At 46.8% G+C, this 25653-nt stretch overlaps 1 protein-coding gene across 10 annotated transcripts in view; it reads right to left on the bottom strand.

Moving 5' to 3' along the window:
- The window catches only part of LOC121573566 (autism susceptibility gene 2 protein), a 493378-nt gene that overhangs the window by 4586 nt on the left and 463139 nt on the right, over positions 1-25653 (bottom strand). For 5 of the 10 annotated variants that reach the window (XM_045222451.1, XM_041885653.2, XM_045222452.1 and 2 more), the window contains exons 7-10: positions 7652-8219; positions 4086-4387; positions 2681-2913; positions 1036-1080 (exon numbers count right to left, since the gene is read on the bottom strand). In XM_045222451.1, the coding sequence (XP_045078386.1) occupies positions 1036-1080; positions 2681-2913; positions 4086-4387; positions 7652-8219 (1148 nt within the window). The remainder of the gene's footprint in view (positions 1-1035; positions 1081-2680; positions 2914-4085; positions 4388-7651; positions 8220-25653) is intronic. The other 5 variants (XM_045222453.1, XM_045222454.1, XM_045222456.1 and 2 more) reach the window with 2 other exon arrangements.

Genomic DNA, 25653 nt, shown 5'->3' with positions numbered 1-25653 from the left:
GAGGAGTGAGGATGGGTGTGGTGTTGTGTTGTGTTGTTCAGGGGACAGCGGCTGTATGAACACTGAGATTAAGGAGAGTGGGGCCATGATGACATGACAGGTACAGGGGGGCCGGGGTACAGGGAACAACATGACAGACATGATGATGTCACAACAAACCCACCATCACTAGGGATCAACATCCAGACCGCTGTCGGTCAGGTAGCTACAACTCACTGTCCTTAGTACCTCAAAGTGTTAAACTAAACTAAAACAGTCACACTTTGCTACTGAAATCACCAGGGATTTACTAAGCATTAACATGGAAATTACACAGTAATAGCCTATGAATTACTTGTTAGCCACTAAAACAAATCAACAGTTATTAGCTAGTCTTAGCTAGTGTTGAGAGTAAAACTGAACTCTCTCAGCAGAAAGAATCCTACTACACAATCACAATGGGTGTCTGTCTGTTGAGGCTTACATAATACACTTCCACATTAATGAACTCATTTTAAATAGGGGTTACCCCTCCTAACGGTGGTGATAGCAGTGAGATGAATTAAGACCAAACTCTGACTAACATGTAATTGCTACTCTGATTCACAACATGCACAACAGTTGAATGCCTCTGAATAGCAGAGCAGTAATTGAAGGCAGAGGTCAAGTGTGGTGGAGACAAAGGCATTTAGCGGCATACACACACACACACACACACCATACACACACACCACACACTTGGTACAGCCATTGAACTCAATTGAGAATTGGTTCTATTCAGTTGAGTAGGAAGGGGGTTGCAATGATTCAGCCAGGTTCCATTGTGTGAATGGTACAGTAGTGAATGAATGAGCAAGCAGACAGTTGTGTTAGCAGACAGACACGTTGTGATGGGTAAGACAAAAATGTATTCTCTCAGAGCAGAAGCAGAGGTGGAGGCATGGGAGCTACTGTACAAATACACACAGAACTACAACATGATATAGCATGAGTAGATGGATGGAGAGGCACATACTGAATGCACAAACTACCCCACAAACACATAGAGAAACTCACGCTGTGTCTGTAGAAGGGGTCAACTTTTGTTGGGAATTTTTCAAACTGTAGAAGGAAGGAAATAAACAGAACTAAGAACAAGGAAAGAATATTGCAGCAGTTAAAGAGAAGCAACTGTAAATGATCTACATGTCAGACTGGGCTGTTTAGTGAATCAAGAAGACAGAGGAGCCATTTGACCACATCGTCATCCTCAGCCTTAAGAGTACTTTCCCTGTCTCTCGTTCTCCCATTTCGTGAGCGACTGAAGAGCTCATAAACTATGCAGCTCTGTGTAGCCCTGTGTCTCATTTGGGGAGGTTTTAGTGGTTTAATGTGGACCTAGGGAAAACATTTCCCCAGTCAAGTATAAACACTGCGGCCGTAAAAACACTTTAACGTCCTCATTAGCTGTCAGAGCGCTAGCCAATCTGCCTTTGAGGAATATCTTCAGAGCAACGTACTGCGGTTACAGTAGGGGGGTGTGGTCTTATATTATTCTATCCTCGTGGGGACATTTCCCACGTCCCCATGAGGACAAAGGCTATTTTAAGCTTAGGGGTTAAGGTTAGGGTAAGGTTTAGAGAAAATAGGATTTTGAATGGAAATAAATTTTAGGTCCCCACGAGGATAGAAAAACAAGTGTGTGTGTCCGTTGTCTGGGACCATGGGTGTGTCTGTGTATGTGTTAGAGAGAGGGCTGGCGAGCAGGCCTGTTTCAGAGGGACAGCCACACAGTGCCTGTGGCCCCAGACAAACAGCGGGGCTCCAAACCCAAAGCATTCTCCTATAATGAAAACTCCACTAACTACAGTACATGATGTCATTTAAGACAGAATGATTAAATTGGTATTATGTTCTCAAAGCTGGCCCAGAATTAAACAACTCTGCCTCAGGGGCAGTTATTGCCAATTTAGAAATAGCTGCATTCAAGTTTGGGGTGCCCGAAATAAGCCAGAGAAAACACTAGAAAGAGTTTTTGGGAGAAGAAAGGCATCATTGTGGTAAAGAATGGAGAAACACATGGTCATCATTAGAAGGCACGCCACAAAAAAAAAAGATTTCCCTCCAGCAAGACTGGGGCTACCTTTATAGTACCAGTACTGTATTAAAACACTCGTGTTCAAAAACACTATCCTTTCCACCCCATTGCTCCCGAGTGCTAGAGGCGTCACTACAGACCCTGGTTTGATTCCAGGCTGTATCACAACCGGCCGTGATTGGGAGTCCCATAGGGCGGCGCACAATTGGCCCAGCGTCGTCCAGGTTTAGACGGGGTAGGCCGTCATTGTAAATAAGAATTTGTTCTTAACTGACTTGCCTAGTTAAATAAAAAAAATGGTTAATGCATATACACCAATCACTGAGGTTTTTACTGTAAATGCTCAGTAAAATAAAACATCATTACATTTTACATATTTAGCAGACGCTCTTATCCAGAATGACTTACATGAGCAATTAGGGTTAAGTGCCTTGCTCAAGGGCACAGACAGATATTTCACCTAGTCGGCTCGGGGATTAGAACCAGCGACCTTTCGATTACTGGCACAATGCTCTTAACCACTAAGCTACCTGATAACATTGTTATCATTACCCACCCCCCTCACCCACCAGTCCACCCCAACCCTCTCCTCCCACCCCGGAGTGGTGTTCTACTTATCCTCACATTTCTGGCTGGGGTACGCACCATGGGGGGTGCAGGGGTTGGCATGATGGCGTGGGAGAAGGGGGTGAAGGTGTGCTGGTGGGTGTGCTGGTGGGTGTGCTGGTGCTGATGCTGGTGCTGGTGTTGGTGGAGCTCGGTGCGCAGGTATGGGGGCGGGCCCAGGGAGGCCCCGCGGTCGGCGCTCTGCGAGGCGAGGAAACGGTTGTTGAGCTCCTGGCGCAGCAGGTCTTGTTCTGGAGAAGAGAGAAATGAGAGGGAGAGAAGAGGAAAGAAGAGACTCATGGTCAGGACCTGTATCTGTTTGTCTGTGCTGGATCTGTTCTATAACAGCTAAGGAGAAGAAGAGTAAGAATACTCATGATAGTGAAAGTGTCTGTGCTTTCAAATTTCCATCAAATGTATTTATAAAGCACTTTTTACATCAGCATGTCACAAAGTGCTATACAGAATCCCAGCCTAAAACCCCAAACAGCAAGCAATGGAGATGTAGAAGCACGTTGGCTAGGAAAAACTCCCTAGAAAGGCAGGATCTGTTTTAAGTGAGAGTAACAATATCCATGGAGGTACAGTACAACCATTACAGAGGATCTATAGTCTTAGACACGTGTCACATTAAAACCACGATAGAGAATCAGGATGTTCAGGATGTATTGTCTTTACTATGGGAGTCACACAGGACATCCCTGAATGGCGCCTGCTGCTTGAAGAGCCAGCACCTTTATTGCAATTATATGAAAACCTCTAACCCCATTTTAGACCAGAGGTGTTGATTAACTGACTGGCTCACAACAGGTTAGGGAGAAATAGATTAATGCATTTGACATGCTTTCATAAAAATGATTCTGTATGGACTGAATTGATTTCGGTGAGATGAACACATTTCCTTGTGAAAGTGAGAATTGCTCATAGCGATAGCGTTACTAAATCATGATCACATTCGATCACAGTTTGGCACGACAGGAGAGGGCATAATCACTTTCATCACATGGCCTGATTGGAAAAATAGTGTGTGTTGTTTGAGTAATCAATCAATCAATCAATCAATCAATTAATCAAACACAACAGAATATAGACAGAGGGAAGGACAGGACACCTGTCTGCATCTACTGCACTATTATAGACAAACAGATGGCACAGAGTGCAGCTAACGTGTGCAATCCTGAGCCGTCAGTCTCTGTCTCCTATAAATTAGCACCAAGGTAACATTATGTCCGTCTCTCTCTCGCTCCCGGTCACAGTTTAATACGTATTGTGCTACATAAGGACCTCTCATGCCACAAATGACCTGGTTTCTGCTACAAAAGCCATGAGAATTTACAGCTTTGCTCTGTGTCTTGTGCCAGCTGTTGTTGTGGTGCAGTTCTCCTGCCTGTCCACGTGGGGGCAGCCTGGTACATGTGCCTACCTGAGTAGGGTGTCCCAGCGGCAGGGTGTCCTCCGGGGACCGGCAGGGTGCTAGACGTCAGTGGCGGAGGTGGGGGCAAGACCGCTGGAGGCGCAAACATATTGGGGTGGTGGGGGTGTGGCGAGGACTGCAGGGTGGGGGGGAAGCCGTGGGGAGCAATCTGATTGGCTGGGAGGGGCAGGGGGAAGGCGGTGGCTGCTGCTGCAGCGACGGAGCCGGATGGCAAGTGGTGAGGTAGGTGTGGGGACGGACCAGAGGGGCCGTGGGGCTTGGTACCGCCCGGGGTACTGCTCTGACTGCTGCTAGAGAGAGGGAAGGACAGAGAGTTATTTATTTTTTTATAACACTTCCACATAAGTCAACTCTTCCCCATATATATAGTAAATACGAAGCTCTAACAGACAGAAAGGTTTCGCATCTCATTTTCCTCAAGATACTCTTCACTGAATCTCAGGATGTATTAAAACACTACCTTCAAAACACTCTCAATTAAGCAATAAGGCCCGAGGGGGTGTGGTATATGGCAAATATACCACGGCTAATGGCTGTTCTTAGGCATGACGCAACGCAGATTTCATGGACACAGCTCTTAGCCATGGTTTATTGGCCATATACAGTGGGGGAAAAAGTATTTAGTCAGCCACCAATTGTGCAAGTTCTCCCACTTAAAAAGATGAGAGAGGCCTGTAATTTTCATCATAGGTACACGTCAACTATGACAGACAAATTGAGGAAAAAAAATCCAGAAAATCACATTGTAGGATTTGTAATGAATTTATTTGCAAATTATGGTGGAAAATAAATATTTGGTCACCTACAAACAAGCAAGATTTCTGGCTCTCACAGACCTGTAACTTCTTCTTTAAGAGGCTCCTCTGTCCTCCACTCGTTACCTATATTAATGGCACCTGTTTGAACTTGTTATCAGTATAAAAGACACCTGTCCACAACCTCAAACAGTCACACTCCAAACTCCACTATGGCCAAGACCAAAGAGCTGTCAAAGGACTCCAGAAACAAAATTGTAGACCTGCACCAAGCTGGGAAGACTGAATCTGCAATAGGTAAGCAGCTTGGTTTGAAGAAATCAACTGTGGGAGCAATTATTAGGAAATGGAAGACATACAAGACCACTGATAATCTCCCTCGATCTGGGGCTCCACGCAAGATCTCACCCCGTGGGGTCAAAATGATCACAAGAACGGTGAGCAAAAATCCCAGAACCACACGGGGGACCTAGTGAATGACCTGCAGAGAGCTGGGACCAAAGTAACAAAGCCTACCATCAGTAACACACTACGCCGCCAGGGACTCAAATCCTGCAGTGCCAGACGTGTCCCCCTGCTTAAGCCAGTACATGTCCAGGCCCGTCTGAAGTTTGCTAGAGTGCATTTGGATGATCCAGAAGAGGATTGGGAGAATGTCATATGGTCAGATGAAACCAAAATAGAACTTTTTGGTAAAAACTCAACTCGTCGTGTTTGGAGGACAAAGAATGCTGAGTTGCATCCAAAGAACACCATACCTACTGTGAAGCATGGGGTGGAAACATCATGCTTTGGGGCTGTTTTTCTGCAAAGGGACCAGGACGACTGATCCGTGTAAAGGAAAGAATGAATGGGGTCATGTATCGTGAGATTTTGAGTGAAAACCTCCTTCCATCAGCAAGGGCATTGAAGATGAAACGTGGCTGGGTCTTTCAGCATGACAATGATCCCAAACACACCGCCCGGGCAACGAAGGAGTGGCTTCGTAAGAAGCATTTCAAGGTCCTGGAGTGGCCTAGCCAGTCTCCAGATCTCAACCCCATAGAAAATCTTTGGAGGGAGTTGAAAGTCCATGTTGCCCAGCGACAGCCCCAAAACATCACTGCTCTAGAGGAGATCTGCATGGAGGAATGGGCCAAAATACCAGCAACAGTGTGTGAAAACCTTGTGAAGACTTACAGAAAACGTTTGACCTGTGTCATTGCCAACAAAGGGTATATAACAAAGTATTGGAGAAACTTTTGTTATTGACCAAATACTTATTTTCCACCATAATTTGCAAATAAATTCATAAAAAATCCTACAATGTGATTTTCTGGATTTTGTTTTCTCATTTTGTCTGTCATAGTTGACGTGTACCTATGATGAAAATTACAGGCCTCTCTCATCTTTTTAAGTGGGTGAACTTGCACAATTGGTGGATGACTAAATACTTTTTTCCCCCACTGTATCACAAACCCCCGAGGTGACTTATTGATATTATAAACTGGTTACCAACGTAATTAGAACAGTTAAAATACATGTTTTGTCGTACCCATAGTTTAGGGTCTGATATACCACGGCTGTCAGCCAATCAGCATTCAGGGCTCAAACCACCCAGTTTATAAGTGCAAATAACCACCACTGGCAAACATTATAGAACAGCATCTGTGTTTGAACACTTCTCTAGTTGAAGGGATACTTCGGGATTTTGGCAATGAGGTCCTTTATCTACTTCCCCAGAGCCAGATGAACTAGTGTAGACCGTTTTTATGTCTCTGTGTCCAGTATGAAGGAAGTTAGCGGTAGTTTCGCGAGCCAATCCTACTAGCGTTGGTGCAATGAAGACTGGAAGTCTATGGGTATCTGCTCGCATGCTAGTAGATAGAGCAATGACTGGAAGTCTATGGGTAACACTAGTTATCATTATCAAACTACTGCTAACTTCCTTCATACTGGACACAGAGACATACAAATGGTATCCACAAGTTCATTTGACTCTGGGGAAGTAGATAAAGAACCTCATTGCCAAAATCCTGAAGTATCCCTTTAAGCAGCTCCAGAGGTACATGCATAAAAAAGGACAGAGAAAGGAGGAGACCAGGCAGAGACTTTTGTTGTGTGTGGGTTTCTCCCTCCGAGACTCAGAGCCATGTAGCAGTATCTTAACAAGCTAAGCCCAAAAGCTCATTTGCAGCTGCCGCCTGTCTCTGTAACCACCCTGTGATTATTCACAGCGGCTGCCAGACCCGTTGGCACACTGACTAGCACACTGGCACACTGGTAGAGGGAGCCAGACACAGAGCCAGCTCCTCCCTGAGCGGGAGAGCCTTCGCTGGGACTGGGGCTGACTGGAGCTCTGGGGGGGCTATCCTGGAGCTCTGAATTAATGCACAGTATTCTAACATACATGGCTCACTGCTGCTTGACTATGGTTGGTGGAACAGCTAGCTGACCCATAGAGATGGGTAAAGAGCTGTGACTGGTAGGTAGAGAGCTGCAGGCTACTAGCAGCAGATGACAATGTGGGTGGTTAATAAATCCAAGCACTTATCGCTCAGCTGGAGTGGCAGTGGTTTAACCACCCTAGTGAGAGTCAGTGATGTGGTTTGGCTGGAGGGTTTCAGCGCAATACTAATTCAAGGTTTGATCTTGCCAATCATTTACATGCTGACATAAGATCAGAGTCTCAAAGGGTCTTCTTTTTGCATTACACAATATCAAAACAGCACACAAACAAAAGAGAACATAAATTCACTAGAAAATAAACAGACAGAAACAGGCCTACAATATCTTGGTGTAAATAGACTTGGGACTCACCTGAGGCCGTTGAGGCTAAGGCTGTTGCTGTAGGCAGACAGGGGGCGAGGGTGTGGCCCACAGCGTGAGGGGGATCGGTGAAGCCCGGCCTGGCTCTGGCTGGGGTGGTGGGCCGGTAGCGCGGGGGACGGGGGGTGTGGGTGCAGGCTGGGGGTGGGCAGAGGCCGCGGGTGGGACAGGGGCTCAGGCTGGTGCTGGGGCCGTTGTGGGGGGGCCTGAGAGGGCTCTTGGCCCTGAGCGAGAGGCAGGGCTTCGGGGATCTGAGGCCTGAGGGAAGCCTCGGAGCGTGGGGGCTGGTGGACCTGTGCCTGGGCCAGACGGGACCCGGGGGGAGAGGGCTGGGCCTGGGATGTGGGTAGGGACAGAGGCAGGGGGCAGGCAGCCGCGCAGGGCTGCGGAAGTAGGGGCTGCTTGGGAGCACTGGGCGCGGGGGGAGGCACGAGGGTGTCCCTGCAGCTTTCCAGGCTCTTCTCCTGGCTGCGCTCTAGGCCTGACACCTTGGAGAGGCCCAGGCCGCCACGCTCCTGGCTGTCATTGGTTGAGGCTGCATCGACGCTGAAATCTGGAACTGTGGACAGAGAGATGGAAACACAAAAAGAGAGACTGGTCAGTACTTCAGTCACATACACAGTTCATATTGAATCACACAGGCTGCTCACTCCAACAAATAAGAACTCCAAAAGTGCTTCCAAACACTAGACAAACTCTTCTTATTTCTACAGAACAGTCCATTGATAAAGTCAATTGATAATACCATATACAGGACCTATACAGAGCCCCTCTACAGTGCTTGTACATGGCAGGTAGGTCCTACTCAGACAGACACTGTGCTGTAGCATCAGCAGTCAGCTCTCTGCATGGTGTATGAGCTGGAGCAGGACCAGGGAGACTCATGGGGGATGACAGTGCATACACAACCAGTAATTAACTTTTCTCTCTGGGCTTCTGGGGACACGCACGCACACACACACACTGGCTAAATCTCTGCAGAGCTGATGATTGGGCTGGTTCCCCAGGGCCGTGGCAGTGAGGCAGGCAGCCCTCTGGAGCGCCATTATAGCAGGCTAAGGCCTCTGAGGTGGCTCTCTCTGTAGTATTACAGCTAGGCTGGTCCCAGGGGCCCCCGGCCTCATAGAGGAATACCCAGAGGCCCCAGGGACCGGCCTAGCAGTAATATGACAGAGAGCCAGCCTAGAGAGAGAGCGCAGACAACGCCTGGTCACCTGCCTCCCCGCCTGCCTCTCTCTCAGGCTCCATACAAAGGCCATCCATTAGCAGTAGAATGTTAAACAGGGATTTAAGCACCAAGGCACATGTGACACCATCATTAGGGGTCAGGCCTGACCAGCTGCAGATAGACCAGGGGATCAATATCTATTATCTGCTGTAACAGCTATTGACCACTGCTCCCTGGAGAGATGAGACAGGGCCAGACATCTGTCAGTGGGAGAAAAGAAAAGACACACACTTTGCAGATAAAGTGTATCCGTCTGAACTAGCACACTTTGTAAGATCATTACAACATTTCAACATAGCCTATATCAATTTCACCAACTGTCAGATTTCATTTGGACCCCCTAAGTATTCTGAGCAACAACAAAAAAAAGTTATTTTTGTTTTTGTTTTTTACATGAAAGACTGTAAAAACATCAGGAAATCAGCTTCAAGTGATTTTCATTTTGGAAATCTATTCCAAAGTATTCCCACGCATAAGAGAGAGATACACTGTATGTGATCGTATACAAATATAAGCAAGGTTTGAAATTATTATGTTTTAGTCAAATGTATTATCTGTTTGGGCTTGCAGTCTACAAATAATTTGTAATTATGTTCCGGCCCCCTGAACATCCGCTCAAGAAAAAAACCGGCCAGCGGCTGAATCTAGTTGATGATCCCTGGGCTTTATAATACCTATTAAATACAATGGAAGGGAAATCCAGCAGAAAAATCCTCCGCAAAATGTTTGATTCTAAAACGTCAACAAGGCCAGCTTAGCTTTCCATAAAATGTACACAATGTCTGTTTTCTGTAGTTTAATATGGTACTGACTCACACCACTCAGGCTGGCCCTAACTCACACTAACACCAGTCAGTGTCCGTCCATCCTCAGACCAGATCCATGTCATAGTCCACGCCAATCAGCTCCACTCACACACGCCATCACCATTCCTTCTAGATAGAAAACATCCCTGGCTTAACAGATGGACAGATGGAGGGAGAGCTTCCTCCTTTCTTTCCCCCTGAGGTCCCTGGGCTTGTTTTGAGAATGTGCTAATAGGAAACGTTGAAAAGAAGGTGTCTCTTCTCCTCGTAATGAAGACTCCTGGGGCGGGAGGAGGAGAGGAGCAGAGGAGGGGAGGAGGAGGAGATGTGTCCACCTCCTCCCATGAGGGGTAATTTGTCAGGCTCCTTGATCCCTGGAAACAAATACACCCCCAATGTTGGTTCCTTACAAGAACCAGCCCTGCTGTTTCCCAACATGTCATTATCTTCTGTTTTTATGTAGTAGTGGGGTGGTGGTCCCATGAATGTGCTGGTTTATATCACATTAGAATGGGAAATAAATGAATGAGGCCTGTTGGAGGTTATTTATTTATTTATTACGGTTAGAGGTGGTGGTGATGCCAAGGGCTGGATTTAAGGCTCAGGGGAACTGTGGGGCTTACAGAGTGGGGTCAGCCGGGTGGTGGTTGAGCAGAGAAAAGCAGAAAAGCCCTTCATTAAGACGTGGTGTCTGGGGACAGGGGTGAGGGGCTTAAGAGCACCACTCATTATCCAGGAGTGAGCCCCCTCTAACCACTTACAGAACATTAACTACACCCCCACTGCTGCCACAGGGACTACATTGGAAGAGGGGGGTATGGATGTTTAATAAACAAAATAGAGAATGCAATACTAGGAAAAAGGGTGAGTGAGGGGACTAGCATTTCAGCATTATTTTAGCACTGTTTGCAACAGTGTGGTGTAGCCCATTGGGGTTGGACAGAATGAGTCCTATGCCTGGAGACCGTCCTGACAGATTTATAGGGGTACAGACCTCTGGGACATCCCAACACTCTGTCCCTGTCCCCTTCTCCCCGTCTCTCTGTCCCATTCCTCCCCTAAATAGCCCCATCACACATTCTTAACCCACACGTCATCCCTTCACCCACAGGATCCAATGGAGTCAGGGGTTACATCGCTTCAATCACACAAAACCAACAAGCAGCCTAGCTATGAGCTATCAGCCCCAAATGTCCGGATGGACCTCTTCACTAAGTCTGTCTCTCCACTGGCCCGGGGATAGCCTAGTCCCAGATCTGTTTGTGCGGTCTTACCAACTCCTTTGGCGTGACAATGATCATAAGAGTTGACAAGAGAGTACAAACAGATTGGGCATCAGGCTAGCCCGGGGATAGATTTTGGTCTGAGAGACACAGTGAGGGAAGACGATGATGAGAGCTGAAGTGAAGCTAAGAGACTATGTATTCTTATCTAAACTCCATGATGCAAGAGACAGGAGCCTCAGAGGATACCAAACAGTCTAGCCTGCTCAGTGTCAAACTCCCAGCATGCAACAGTCATCAGAGGGTGAAACGCCATGTTAGCAGCAGCAGCCGGTGTGCTCCTACTGAGTATGGCCCTCATGGTTCACAGAGGGCACTAAACATTCTCTAAAACACTTAGGCTTAGGGTTCAAAGACCAGAGATAGCAAGCTAGAGGGAAGGTGATCATTTTCATTTAACTGTGTATATTTCTTTTTCCAATAAAAAACAAGTGACAGCCATCCATAAAGCCAAGAGCTCGGTTGGTTAGAGTAACTAGAGAGTGCTGTGCTGGGTTGTGCTGTGCTGAGAGGTGGAAGAAAACAGGTGCTACTTGCTCGCTAGGGGAAACACGCTGCCTCTCTCTCTGTCTCGCTCTCTCACTCCCTCTCTCTCTGTCTCTCTCTCTCACTCCCTCTCTCTCTCTCTGTCTCTCTCTCTCTCTCTCTCTGTCTCTCTCTGTCTCTCTCTGTCTCTCTCTCTCTCACTCCCTCTCTCTCTGTCTGTCTCTCTCTCTCTGTCTCTCTGTCTCTCTCTGTCTCTCTCTGTCTCTCTCTCACTCCCTCTCTCTCTCACTCCCTCTCTCTCTCACTCCCTCTCTCTCTCTCTCACTCCCTCTCTCTCTCACTCCCTCTCTCTGTCTCTCTCTCTCACTCCCTCTCTCTCTGTCTCTCTCTCTCTCTCTGTCTCTCTCTCTCTCACTCCCTCTCTCTCTCTCACTCCCTCTCTCTCTGTTCTCTCTCTCTCTCTCTCTCTCTCTCTCTCTCTCTGTCTCTCTCTCTCTCACTCCCTCGGTCTCTCTCTCTCTTTCTATTCCCTATATCTATCTCCTCTCTCTCTGTATATCTTTCCTTTTCTTTCTATTGGCATCACTAGCAGATTCTGCACCACTCACTCAGTCTGTCAGTAACATTGCTTCAGGGGTAACACATCACTCTGAATCCTGCTTAGAGTTGCAGCCAACCAACACAACGCTCCGCAAGGACTGCACTGCACTTCAGGGATCAGTCACAACCATAAGAAACAGATGAATGCAGTCTAGACGAGATCGTGGCCGTTTGTTCTCTCCACTTCTCGCCTTCCAGCTGGTCCAACAATTATGCACTTAAACAATGGTTGTGTTGTTTCGAGAGACTGCCATTCTTTTTTCCCCGACACCTTCCATTTCCAACCACTCCGCCTATCCCGCTTCCCCCTCCAAAATCAGACAAATAAAACCCAGGAAAGCTGTTTCAAATCAATTAAAGTACACACAGCGCTGAATACCACTGACTACAGCCCGGCCCTCCTCGAAGAGAAAATTCCATTTCGCATTTGTCTTCTGTGTTAACAGTAATTATAATCAGAGACGCCCATGCCGAGGGGTCTGGGGAGATCTTTAACTACTCTGTGTTTTCAGAGGCACTCTGAATCATTTATTCTACTGCAGAAACACTATTCTATAAACTTACGAAATATATGACTTTCCTACGCACTTCTCAGTAGTTGGTATCAGTGGCATGTATTCATGGCTGCCAAGGGAAGCCAGGCTTCCCCCAAAAAAGTACCAATAATTGTTAATTTATTTTTATAATGTATCTTTCGTCTCTCTGTGTTTCTGAAATGTCCTTCAATTCGCAAGAGGCTGAATGTATCTCACCAGAGAAAATATCAGAACGAACGAAACAGCGCCCCTCTGTCTCAGTATGTGTAGCCCATCTATCTGATGCTGTCTGGTCAAAAAGAGTATGATATTGTTGCCGCCCGTAGCATTGAATGCAAGGGAAGCAAGTGAGCATTTGGCCTCCCTTGATTAAAACATTCTAAAATAATAGCCAATCAGCGTTGAGCTAAACTGAGTGAGCTCAGTTGTGAATGGACCTGGCGCACCCAAAAAAAGCCAGTTTGGATTTGGATTCACACCAATCACATCACATCAGAAGCCATACGTCATTGACAGAAAACTTGAATTGTTGCATCTCGTTGTGTCGTTGTCCTCCGGTGGCTAGCTAGAGTAGCTATCTCAATCAAATTTCAATCAGAATTCAATTAAATGTATTTATAAAGCCTTTTTTACATCAGCAGTCACAAAGTCTCTGTCTCCTGAGTGGCGCAGTGGTCTAAGGCGCCGCATCACAGTGCTAACTGTGCCACTAGAGATCCTGGTTCGAATCCAGGCTCTGTCACAGCCGGCCGTGACCGGGAGACTCATGGGCGGCGCACATTTGGCCCAGCGTCGTCCAGGGTAGGGGAGGGAATGGCCGGCAGGGATGTAGCTCAGTTGATAGAGCATGGCGTTTGCAACGCCAGGGTTGTGGGTTCGATTCCCACGGGGGGCCAGTATAAAAAAAATAATATATATATGTATTCACTAACTGTAAGTCGCTCTGGATAAGAGCGTCTGCTAAATGACTAAAATGTAAATGTAAATGTAAAGTGCTATACAGAAACCCAGCCTAAAACCCCAAACAGCAAGCAATGCAGACATAGAAGCACGGTGGCTAGGAAAAACTCCCTAGGAAGGCAGGAACCTAGGAAGAAACCTGGAGAGGAACCAGGTTCTGAGGGGTGGCCAGTCCTCTTCTGGCTGTGCCGGGTGGAGATTATAAGAGTACATGGCCATTAGCTAAAATCGTCCCTTTCCTAAATTAGCCATGGATGGAGATAGGGATTTGGACTTGTGGTTTTACTTAATTCTCCGTACAGGCCAATGATTATAACGGCGATTCTGATCCAACCATAAATGTATATATTGTGCCCCTGGCCTGAGAGGATGGAAGTTCAACATGTAGCTAGATGTAGTATGCTAATGTTAACTAGCTGGCCTGGCACATTTTTGCCCAAGAAAGGAAGGTAGGCTAGCGAGCAAGATTTTTTGGCAGGTAGCCTAGGACAACAAAAACTAAAAGCGTGTACTGTATGACAGAGTCACAGACCGTTTAGGCAACATGAAAGAGGAGGATGGCATTGGCGTTTCTCTACAAGTAGGGTGAGTCAACATGTTTTTTCTACTTGCACGCACACACACACACACACACACACATAAATCCGTACCATGGACAGACATATTTAGCTTACGTTGATTGGACTAAATAGTTTTTGGTATCTTTTAGTTGTCACTGTTTTAGACTAAGCATAGGTGATTAGATTATGTTGAAATGGTGCTGGAATAATGGAGGCAGCGTATGTTTTCTTTGCGACATGAGGTAACTCTCTGTGGTTCTAAATCAATAGTTGTTTAGTAGTCCGAAAATGCCTTAGACCTATATATCATGGTTTCAAGGCATATGAACTAAAAGGTTATAGAGCAAACAACGCAATTATCACAAGAAATAGGTTGTAATATGGAATTTGTTCCTGGATTGGCATCCCCAGTGATTTTACCCACACACCGCTACAGGTTGGTACTCAGAGTTACCTTATGCAGGCGTGTAAGGGGCTTTGAAGGCGTGGTTCGCTTGCGCTGGCTGAATACATTTAATTCAACCACTGGAAAACTCTCTCATTTGCTGGCCAACAGATTTTCTCGTCGAGTTTTCATTCAATAGAGTTTTCATTACATTTATCTTAATCATACATTAATTAGAATATTTTCAACAGTGGGCTGGCATCGCTACACGTGGTCTGCGGTTGTGAGGCCGGTTGGACGTATTGCCAAATTCTCTAAAACAACGTTGGAGGCAGCTAATGGTAGAGAAACAAACATTACATTCTCTGGCAACAGCTCTGGTGGACATTCATGCAGCCAGCATGCGAATTGCGCGCTCCCTCAAATCTTTTATTTCAGCTCATGAAAAAATGGGACCAACACTTTATATATTGCATTTATATTTTTGTTCAGTATACTGTATATACTGTATACTATTATTATAATTTTTTTGCTAGGTAGCGTTAGCTAGCGCTAGTCGTCTGTACCTGCGCCAAAACTTTTAAAATAGTGAGCCAACATTTTTTCAGCACTTTATTTTCATGACTGATCAAAACTAATTTTCTCATGATCCCTCGTCTCTCTGCAGCAGACATATAGTGAGCAATATGTTTGAAACATCAAATCGCAACAACAACAAAAAAATCGCAGTATCGAATCGCAATACATATAGAATCGAGAGAATCGCAATACATATCGTATAAGTATCGTGATAATATCGTATCGTGAGGTCCCTGGCAATTCCCAGCCCTACTACACTTTCACTGCTGCTTTAATGTCAGACAGATCACTCAAATGTTTACAAGGCCAACCACTGTAAGCCAAACAACTAGTAGCTTGTACTTGTAATATCAACTTCCTAAAGTGTCTATGTCAGTAACCTTATCAGAAGGCAGTTGGTTGGCCTCATCTGGCGGTCTGTGCCAAAGCAGGCAGCCAGAGAATCCTGCAGACAGTATCATCCCTTCAGGTTTAAAGACTTTAACAGCATTAGAGGGGGTGACAGCGGTAACATCATGCCTCTGAATCCTTATCCACATCTCTAGAGTGTCCCGGAGCACCCACAGCTATGTGCACACTTCACCCAGGCATGCATGTCCTACATGCCCAGGACAAGGGGCCTCTGCTGGGCCTGACAGTGATGGAGGGTCCCCTGGCTGGCCCCTGCTGGCCCGGCTGTGCTCCATCATGTCAGCAGGGCTCTAAATGCAGGGCCAGAGGGGTGTGGGTTACACCCCACTGGTGGCCCAAAGTTGTTAACTGCGGACGAATGGAAGCTAAACAGAAATAAAGCCGTGGGTAAGAGAGAGCACAGGATAGCTATTCTGGATATGCGTCTTGGGAAGAGTGTGACACATGTTGTGTTTCAGTGTGAATACCACACAGATACATGTATTCCTCGGTAGTAAGGCACACCCCAGAATTAACGACCTGAGATGATGATCAGGCAAAGGGCAAGATATGGAAAGTGGAAAAGCCATAAAAGCTGAAACTGTAGCTCATGTAATCCATCAATGTCATAAATTAACAAATTCATGTAATGGACATGGATGTAATGTAAGAGGATATTCCTTGATGTATGTATTAGTGATAACGTGTGTGTGTGTAGTATTAGCGCTGTGCAAGTGTGTGTGTGTGTGTGTGTGTGTGTGTGTGTGTGTTTGTGTGTACTTGTAATATTAACTTACTGAAGAGTCTATGTCAGTAACCTTATCAGAAGGCAGTTGGTTGAAAGTATCATCCCCTCAGGTTTAAAGACTTTAAGAGCATTAGAGGGGGTGACAGCGGTAACACCAGGCCTGTGATGTGCTTGAATGTGTGTGTGTGTTGTTGACTGAAGGAGGAAGTTAACTCCCTTGCCGAGAAAGTGAGGCTCTCCTCTTATCTCCTCTGCTCTCAGACTGATGGATATAGCTGTCATTCCCTGGGAGTGAAAAGGCAGCAGCAATCTAGTGTAATTGGGCCTATTAACCCACTGACTGTTGTTCTAAGCTCTTGTGACAGATGCATGGTCATGTGAGAGACCTAGTGGCCTGAGGGGCTCAGAGGACAGACACTCACACTGCCAGAGAGAGAGGGAGGAAGGGAGGTAAAGGTTGAGCACCGACAGACAAACCAACACTGAGAGATCCAGAGAAGGGAACGCTCACTAACCCACCTTGTCTAATAGTTTCTATTCTTCCATTCACATGTATAATCTCTTGACACAAACGATCAATCTCAGTCTTCATTATCGTAATGCAGCCTTTACCATTACCAGGCCTTCTAAGTCTCAGCCAACCACAGCTCAGTTGTGATTACTCCAACTCATAACGGCTCTTTCTGATGGCTGCCTGCCTGTCCACTTTTCACTCCAGCAGCATGTGAGATATGTGCTGGCTCCACTGTTGGCCATCTTAACACCGCAGGCCTGAGTAAGCCCTCTCCCCCATCCTCCTAAGGGTAAGGACGGAGGGGTGCAGGGGTGAAGTAGGAAGATGCTGGGCTCGGTGGTAGTAGTGGGTAACTGGTTTCCAGGCCCGGTGGTGAGGACAGTGTTCAACCTTTAGAGAACAAATCTTTATATATCCCATTGGGGGTGAGGTCAGGCTCTGGGGCTGGGAGGGTAACTGGAGAGGGCTGCCAGCCTGCCACAGGGCCCTGATGATGGGCACACTGGCACAGGTGGTGGTGCCCACAGGGCATACTGCGACTGCTCTCCTCTCGCTAGGGGGCACTGGGCTGGGGGTCTTCCCTAAGAGGGGGTAGAGCCAGAGGGGGTTGGTTGTTCTCACACATAGAAATAGGATGTTAAAACATTGACTTGAATGGGAATGTCTCGGTCTAGTAATTATATTTCTATGTTCTCACACAGCATGGCCAGGCTGACAGATCTATACATCTACAACCTGCTGTGAAATAATACCAGATCACCGCCACCGTCACACAAAGTGGATTACAGTGCTACTTACTGGCTGTCACAGTTGAGTAAAACTACACCCCAACACAGAGCAGCTGTGGAACCAAAGAGAGTATTGGACCTGAAAGCAAGGCAGCTGAGATGTCTCCTTTCAGGCCCTGATATCTTTGCTAGTGAAGAGTGAGAGATGGTAGGTGGCCCTATCCCTCTCTTTCTCTCTTTGTAAACCTTGTATCTCTCCTGGGAGAGAGGAGTTGCTGAGAGAGAGGCCCTCACCACCACAGAGCAGTCCAGTCCTGTCAGTCAGCGGTGGGCTTTCCCTCTCTAGCCACCCGTGATGCTTCTGTCACTCCTCAGCCCATTCACAGCCTGGGCCCCAGAGACAGACACCCACACTGAGACAGGACAATACACCTCCATTACCACAAAGCAGTCTGAGGGTTCTCCTCCCGTTACAGGGATGTCCTTTCTTATCATTCTCTCCATTAGTGTAATTTCAGAATCTGCTGGTTGACTTTTACCACAGCTGCTTTTTCAATGCCTCAAACATGAGCAGTGAGGTGGTCTAGAAGTCTGATTAGATACTAGTCATAACACAGCATGTCATTGTACTGTCAGGTGGTGTGTACAGCGCATTCGGAAAGTATTCAGACCCCTTGACCATTTCCACATTTTAGCATCTATTCTAAAATAGATTAAATAATTTTTTCGCCTCAATCTAAACACAATACCCCATAATGACAAAGCAAATACAGGTTGTTATACATTTTTGCAAATGTATACACAAAAGAAAACTGAAATATTACATTTACATAAGTATTCAGATCCTTTACTCAGTACTTTGTTGAAGCACCTTTGGCAGCGATTACAGCCTTGTGTCTTCTTGGGTATGACGCTACAAGCTTGGCACACCTGTATTTGGGGAGTTTCTCCCATTCTTCTCTGCAGATCCTCTCAAGTTCTGTCCGGTCGCTGCACAGCTATTTTCAGGTCTCTCCAGAGATGTTCGATCGGGTTCAAGTCCGGGCTCTGTCTGGGCCACTCAAGGACATTCAGAGACTTGTCCCCAGTCTGAGGTCCTGAGTGCTCTGGAGCAGGTTTTCATCAAGGATCTCTCTGTACTTTGCTCCGTTCATCTTTCCCTCGATTCTGACTAGTCTCCCAGTTCCTGCCGCTAAAAAACATCCCCACAGTATGATTCTGCCACCACCATGCTTCACAGTAGGGATGGTGCCAGGTTTCCTCCAGAAGTGACGCTTGGCATTCAGGCCAAAGAGTTCAATCTTGGTTTCATCAGACCAGAGGATCTTGTTTCTCATGGTAGGAGTCCTTTAGGTGCCTTTTGGCAAACTCCAAGCAGGCTGTCATGTGCCTTTTACTGAGGAGTGGCTTCCGTCTGGCCAATCTACCATAAAGGCTTGACTGGTGGAGTGCTGCAGAGGTGGTTGTCCTTCTGGAAGGTTCTCCCATCTCCACAGAGGAACTCTGGAGCTATGTCAGAGTGACCATCAGGTTCTTGGTTACCTCCCTGACCAAGGCCCTTCTCCCCCGATTGCTCAGTTTGACCGAGCGGCCAGCTCTAGGAAGAGTCTTGATTGAGGCCACTGTGTTCTTGGGGACCTTCAATGCTGCAGACATTTTTTGGTACCCTTCCCCAGATCTGTGCCAATCCTGTCTCGGAGCTCTACGGACAATTCCTTCAACCTCATGGCTTGGTTTTTGCTCTGACATGCACTGTCAACTGTGGGACCTTATATAGACAGGTGCGTTTTTCCAAATCATGTCCAATCAATTGAATTTACCACAGGTGGATTCCAATCAAAATGTAGAAACATCTCAAGGATGATAAATGGAAACAAGATGCACCTGAGCTCAATTACGAGTCTCATAGCAAAGGGTCTGAATACTTATGTAAATAAGGTATTTCTGTTTTTGATCTTTGTAAAAAATGTGAAAAACCTGTTTTCGCTTTGCCATTATGGGGTATTGTGTATAGATTGCTGCAATAAAAAAAATGGTTTAATCCATTTTAGAATAAGGCTGTAAGGTAACAAAATGTGGAAAAAGTCAAGGGGTCTGAATACTTTCCGAATGCACTGTCCATTCAAAGACATACACATGAAAAAGGCTTCTGAGTTTTAACTTGCAACATGTACTCTCTGTAGTGTCTGTCGACACTAAATAGATACAGCTCTGGATTTCTCCTAACAACACAGTATCTCTCTCTCACACACACACACACACACTCTCACACACACACAGAAACCCTACCGGTCTACAGGTCCAACTGCCACCTCAGTCGTGTTCTTTGTCCTGCCATATTTCCTCTCTATGAGGCTCTATTCTCTTATTCACTGCAGACAAACAGACAGAGGCTCCTCCAGCTCCACAGTCCAAATGGGGTCCCAGCAGCCTGTCAGCTTAGACCCAGCAGGGCAGATCGTACCACACAGACACAGCCACGGGGGTGACCCACCCAGCCCGGCAGATCGTACCACACAGACACAGCCACGGGGGTGACTGCCGTGTGCAGGGCTACTCTAGCGGGGCAGACGGCTTCCTCTGTCTTTCTCTCTCTCTCCAGCAGGCAGCACAGAGGGGCGTTGAAGCTTGGCTCGCCTGTGGTGTCGAGTAACAATCCATCTAGTGTCTCCCCCCCCCCCCCTCCTCTCTCTACTCTTCCCTCCAACCCCCTCTCTCTCGCTCTGTGTCTTTAGCCAGAGGGGTGTGTGAGATTAATTGACTGGCTGCAATTATGTGAGTGACGGCTCTAGTCGACACATTGACACCACCTGATTTCAATGGGAGGGAGAGGGAAAGAGAAAGACATGCCCCAAGAGAGCCATCAGTTTAGCCCTCTCTTTTAAAAATGGGGGAAGGAAGGGGCCAACAGTGGCAAAAAAACTGCTTCTATATCCTCAATGATTATGACTGGGGCTAAATCTGTCTTACACAAAATGTTATGCATCATACAACATATTATGCAACTCCTTTTCATAAGAAAACTATTGTTGGGAGAAAAAACTATTGGTGTGTGTGTATGTGTGTGTAAAATGCTCTCTCATTACCCCGTGCTCGGGTTTCAGAGCGGCTGGATTACCAGAACACCCAGGGTGGAAGAGGGCGAGCACACAAACCCTGGGCTGTTAATGGTTGCCCCCCTCCCCTCTCCCTCCCTGCTTCCCAGAAAACCTCCCCTCCCCCATGCATGGCCTGCTGATGTGGCTGTAAACCTATCTACGTATCTATCTATCCACCAGCAGCACCCAGGGAGGGAGGGGAGCCAAGGAATTGGGCCACCCCAACCCCGTTCTCTCTCTCTAACCCCCCCAGAGCCCTACCACAACCATTTCCTCTTTAAAAAATAACACCGCAAATTAGCAGCTGGCGGTGGGTGGGTGGGTTGTGTCAGTGGGATTTGATGCTGATGAGCTCTGGCTGTGTGATTGCTGCCTTCTGAGGCTAGAATGTCAGGGGGTTAGAGGAGGGGAGCAGAGAGGCGGTTAGATCTGAACTATTTATTTGAACTGAGCTGAGCGGTCCAAACAGAGCTACCTCGCTCCTCTCTCAACAAGCCCCTCGGCTTGGGGGGGTAGCCCAATATCCCCCCTCGCCGGGCCCCTGGGTAGGGTTATGTTACGGTGGACCGGAGGGAGGGGGAACAATGCGGCCTCTGTTGCCCGGGCTTCCTCCTCAATCCTCAGAGGGAGGTGTGGGGTTCCAAACGGCCCCGCCAGGCGGGCAGGTGGTGTCAGGGCTGGCCGGGGGATTCATACATCATAACACAGCATGGCAGAGAGAGAAAGGGGCTTCTGGGAAGGGCCTCCGCCTCGCTCTCCTCGACTTCACCTCCACAGCCCAAGAGAAGCCCCAAAGAAGTCTCAACGCAGCCCCACTAAGAGCTAAAACAGACCAGGGTCTGACACTGCTGCAACGGCCCGTTGGCTTTCCCTTTGAAAAAGCCTGAAAAAGAGGCCCTTCTAAGATGTCGGCGGTGTTTACACAAAAACTTGACACATGGAATAAAGCGGGAACTCTAAAACCCTGAAATCAAATAGCTCCCGCTAGGAGCGGACTAAGCAGAGCGGAGCGGCGTAATCTTTAACAGATGGCAACAATCCGGGGGATGTTGATTTGCTTCAGAAGATATAAAATCCTGGCCAGAGACTGAGAACCAATGGGCCTGCATGGTAATAAAATTGAACATTTCACAGTTCATTAGACCTTGCTTATATCAAATACACATGCTAAACTTTATTTTCCAATATATATAACTAACTTTACACACACACACACACACACACACACACACACACACACTTGCATAAACCACCACAAATTAAGCATGTCCTCTATGCCCTCTCTGGAAACACATGTAGGCCTATCTGGGTCAGGTTTGAGCTGCTAACTAACAGCACAGAGGTGGAGGTCGTGGCTGCTGAGATAACACTGTAGTCAGGTCTAATCCACCTGACCCTCGGGCCCTTGGTTTGAATCCTGCATATTTATGAGGAGAGAAAAGAGAGAGAGAGGGGAAAAAATATAACTTCTTCTCTTGGGGGAGCAATTAAAGCAATGCTTTCATCAACCCGGCCAGACCCCCCCCTCACCCTCTCTCTCCATCTCTCCCACCAGCCTGGGCACCAGCTGTGTGTGTCTCCAACTTTATCCTTCGTCTCCAGAGTTCAGTGTTTACTGTTTAAGCCCCCCTTAACCTGTAACCCTGCACGTCCTCTGGGACCACAGGGGTGGAGAGGAGAGGGACGGAGATGGGGTATCCCGCCCATGTGTTGTGCTTCCCCCTCAGACTGTTCACAGCGGGTCCCTGTCCCCCTACAGAAACACAACCTTCCATCTCTGAACCCAGATGGCTGTGTGTAACGACAACATTGCCTGGGTTTCACTTCCTCTAGGCTGATGGATCCAAGTAGACTGGAGATCCCATATCTCAACCAGGGTTATACAGGGACTATGGGGATTGCCATCAGGTTTAATGCACTTCACACAGGAAACTGCTTCCATATGAAGGAAAATCCTGCTGCCCAGACACACCACAAACCCAAAATGGTGTCTCCGTTTCTCTAAACTCCACACAGCCTCCCTATGGGGCTTGCAGTACAGTACAGCACTGGTAGGCTACAGACTTACAGCGGGCCTACCCTTCCCAGATCACACTCATCCATAGAACAGCTCCAATCCTGCTTCACACAACCCAGAGCACTGCCATTGGTACTGCTGCTGTCCTCAGGGTGAACCTCTTGACAATAAAACAGTAATCTAACAGTAATCACAACTAGGGAATCTAATCCTGCGTGTTAATCCCATAAAGTCGGAGGATTTCAGTCCGCCTGGCTGAATACACATTTCTTTGGAGCTCCATGTACCCTCCAGTCATAACACGTATCCACATATGCATTAGACTGATATCAAATAGCAGTGGTTCGGTTACAGAGAGAGTATGAGACTGACAGATATACAGTAGACTGTTGAGGAAACAGGAGACAGGAGCGGCTAGTCTGCCTCGGCTGGTATTGGTAAACAAATCCATCCAGGCATCGCCATGGTAATGAGGGTGGACTGGTATAGACCAGTTCTCCTGACACACACACACACACACACACCTCAGCCACCATGACACCTCATTAGGACACAGACGCATACACACCTTGCCAATGCCTACCACAGGGACTGCCCGACAGGCATAATTGGGAGAAAAAAAAACTGTGGGGTGTGTGTGTGTGTGCTAGGCGAATAAGCTTTTCTGACCCGGTTAATAACACTAACCCTGCACCATTGGGAGAAGAGTGGCTGATGTAACGTCAGATCAGTGAATGGATGCTGACATTTATTGCAAAATGTTGCCATGGTTGTTTATCCAAGTACAGAGAGAGAAGTACACTCTGTACCAGCACAAGAGTACAATGTTATACATCCATTGTAGTATCCATATCACAAACAATCTACAAATAAACTCTAGAATCACAGTTTCCTCCGTTCAAGTCCAAAGTCCACACTCACTTACAAAGCCAAGCCTAACAACATGCAAATTTGTCATCATCAGCTCCAATATTGTCTTTGTAACCAAACTACCCCAGTTGAGTAGAGAGCTTGGCACTGGGGGGGAAACAGAGACTAATGAGGGTATAGAGAATAGCTGGCTTTCCTTCAACCCCCCACCACACTAACCCACCACACACATATCTCCCTGGGACAGGCAGACAGGGGAACACTGAGGGGTTTTAACTTTGATCTCTGGAGTGTGGCCCATTCAAACGTTTGTTTTTGAGAAGGTAGCCTTTTATACGGCCTGTGATGGGTTCCAGGCTCTCTGGTTTAGCCATGGCATGTCGGATATAGGAGTGTTTACACAATCTCCCTGCCTGCTTCCCTCAGTCCCTGCTCTGGTCTGCCTGCTCCGGCGGTCCTGGTGGTGCTGAAATAAGTGCATGAAGATGGATGGATTTACTTAAGCCTCTAACCTCAGGACTTTGGGAACAAACTCTCAATGACCTCTTTGTGTCAGGAGAGGGATTGTGGGAGGAGAAGGGCCAGAATGGAGTGCTGCGTGTGTGTGTTTCTACACACCACCACCATCAGACCCAGTAACTACTACCACTGAAGCCTCTGCACTGACAAATAGCATGGCTCTCAATGCAGCATACTCATTACACCAGGGTACAAAGCCTGCCTTACATGGGAGAAATAGTACAATTCTGTTCATTTCACTGCTTAATTTGAGTATAAATATAGATATAGTGGTAGAGGATTAATATCTCATGATGAGAGAGAGAGAGAGAGAGAGAGGGAAATGAGGAGGTGGCCATTGTTTGCAGCAGTGTGTGGTAGTAAATCAGCCTTGTGCTGCCCTTGATTTGTTAACCTTTGTGTGACTGTATCAGCGGATGAGGTATGGCTGGAGCGGCTCCTTTCATGGCCCTGAAATACAGCCTGTCTTTACCCTGCAGCCACAGGCATGGAGAGGGGGAGGAGGGAAGGGGGAGACATCTTACCTCCACACACACACAAAACAGGATATTGAGCTAACCTATATGTCCATAGGGACACATTAAACAGCTCGGGTTGGATACGGATCTGTAAAAGTAAATACAGCCAAGGAGAGCTCTTTGGAAGATGGAATAAACGTGGTTTTAGCGACATATCATCTGTACACTTGGGGATTGGATTCTTCCAATTAAAGCTAATGGATATGTGGATAATATAATATAGTTTCGAAGGCTTACAAAAGGAGTTCCCCAGGGCCCAATTTTAGGTCCGATCCTTTTTACACTGTATATAAATGGGAAGACTGTTGACTCTGCAAATCTCCATCTGTATGCTGATGACACAATTATTTATTCTAGCGCATCTAATATTGAGAAGGCTTTTCAGGACTTACAGTTGGCTTTTGATGTTATTCAAAGGCAGCTTTTTGAATTGAAACTGGTGCTTAATGCAAGGGGGAAAAAATGTATGGTTTTCTCTTCCCTGTAAGTAAACAGATTTGCAGATTTTAACTATAAAAGGCCAGCAAATTGATAGGGTCACCTTCTATAAGTATCTTGGAATTTGGTTAGATGAAAAGCTGAATTTTAAACAGCACATTGATAACTTGACCAAGAAACTGAAGTTGAAATTGAGTTTTTATTTTAGGAACAAATCTTGCTTTTCAATGTTAGTCAGAAAGGATCTTGTTCAAAGCACCTTTTTTTTAATAAGTGCTGGATTATGGTGATATTGTCTATATGCCTCAGCAAGTACCTTCAAAACTCTGGACACCGTGTATCATGGTGCTTTCAGATTTATTACAAATGCTAGATCACTCACCCATCACTGTGATTTGTATGCTATGGTGCAATGGACCTCTCTCTCCACCAGGAGGCTAAAGCACTGGTACCCTTTGGTGTAGAAAGCGTTGATAGGACAACTCCCTTTGTATCTCTGTTCCTTACTGACCAGATCAGTCACTCAATACAGTCTTCGTTCACAGTCGCTGCTGTCCTTGTCTGTTCCTAAGGCTAGAACTGAGATGGGGAAACCCATAATGCCCCTTCATCCTGGAACATGCTTCAAAATATATTAAAGTTAGGGGAGTTAGTGTCCTTGCCTGTTTTTAAGACTCTGATCGACGACACTGTTTGTGAGCTGCAGTTATTTCTAATCTCCAATTGTATC

Source organism: Coregonus clupeaformis, chromosome 9 (assembly GCF_020615455.1).
Source record: "Coregonus clupeaformis isolate EN_2021a chromosome 9, ASM2061545v1, whole genome shotgun sequence".
NCBI lineage: Eukaryota > Metazoa > Chordata > Actinopteri > Salmoniformes > Salmonidae > Coregonus > Coregonus clupeaformis.
This window is presented reverse-complemented; position numbering and strand designations above follow the sequence as displayed.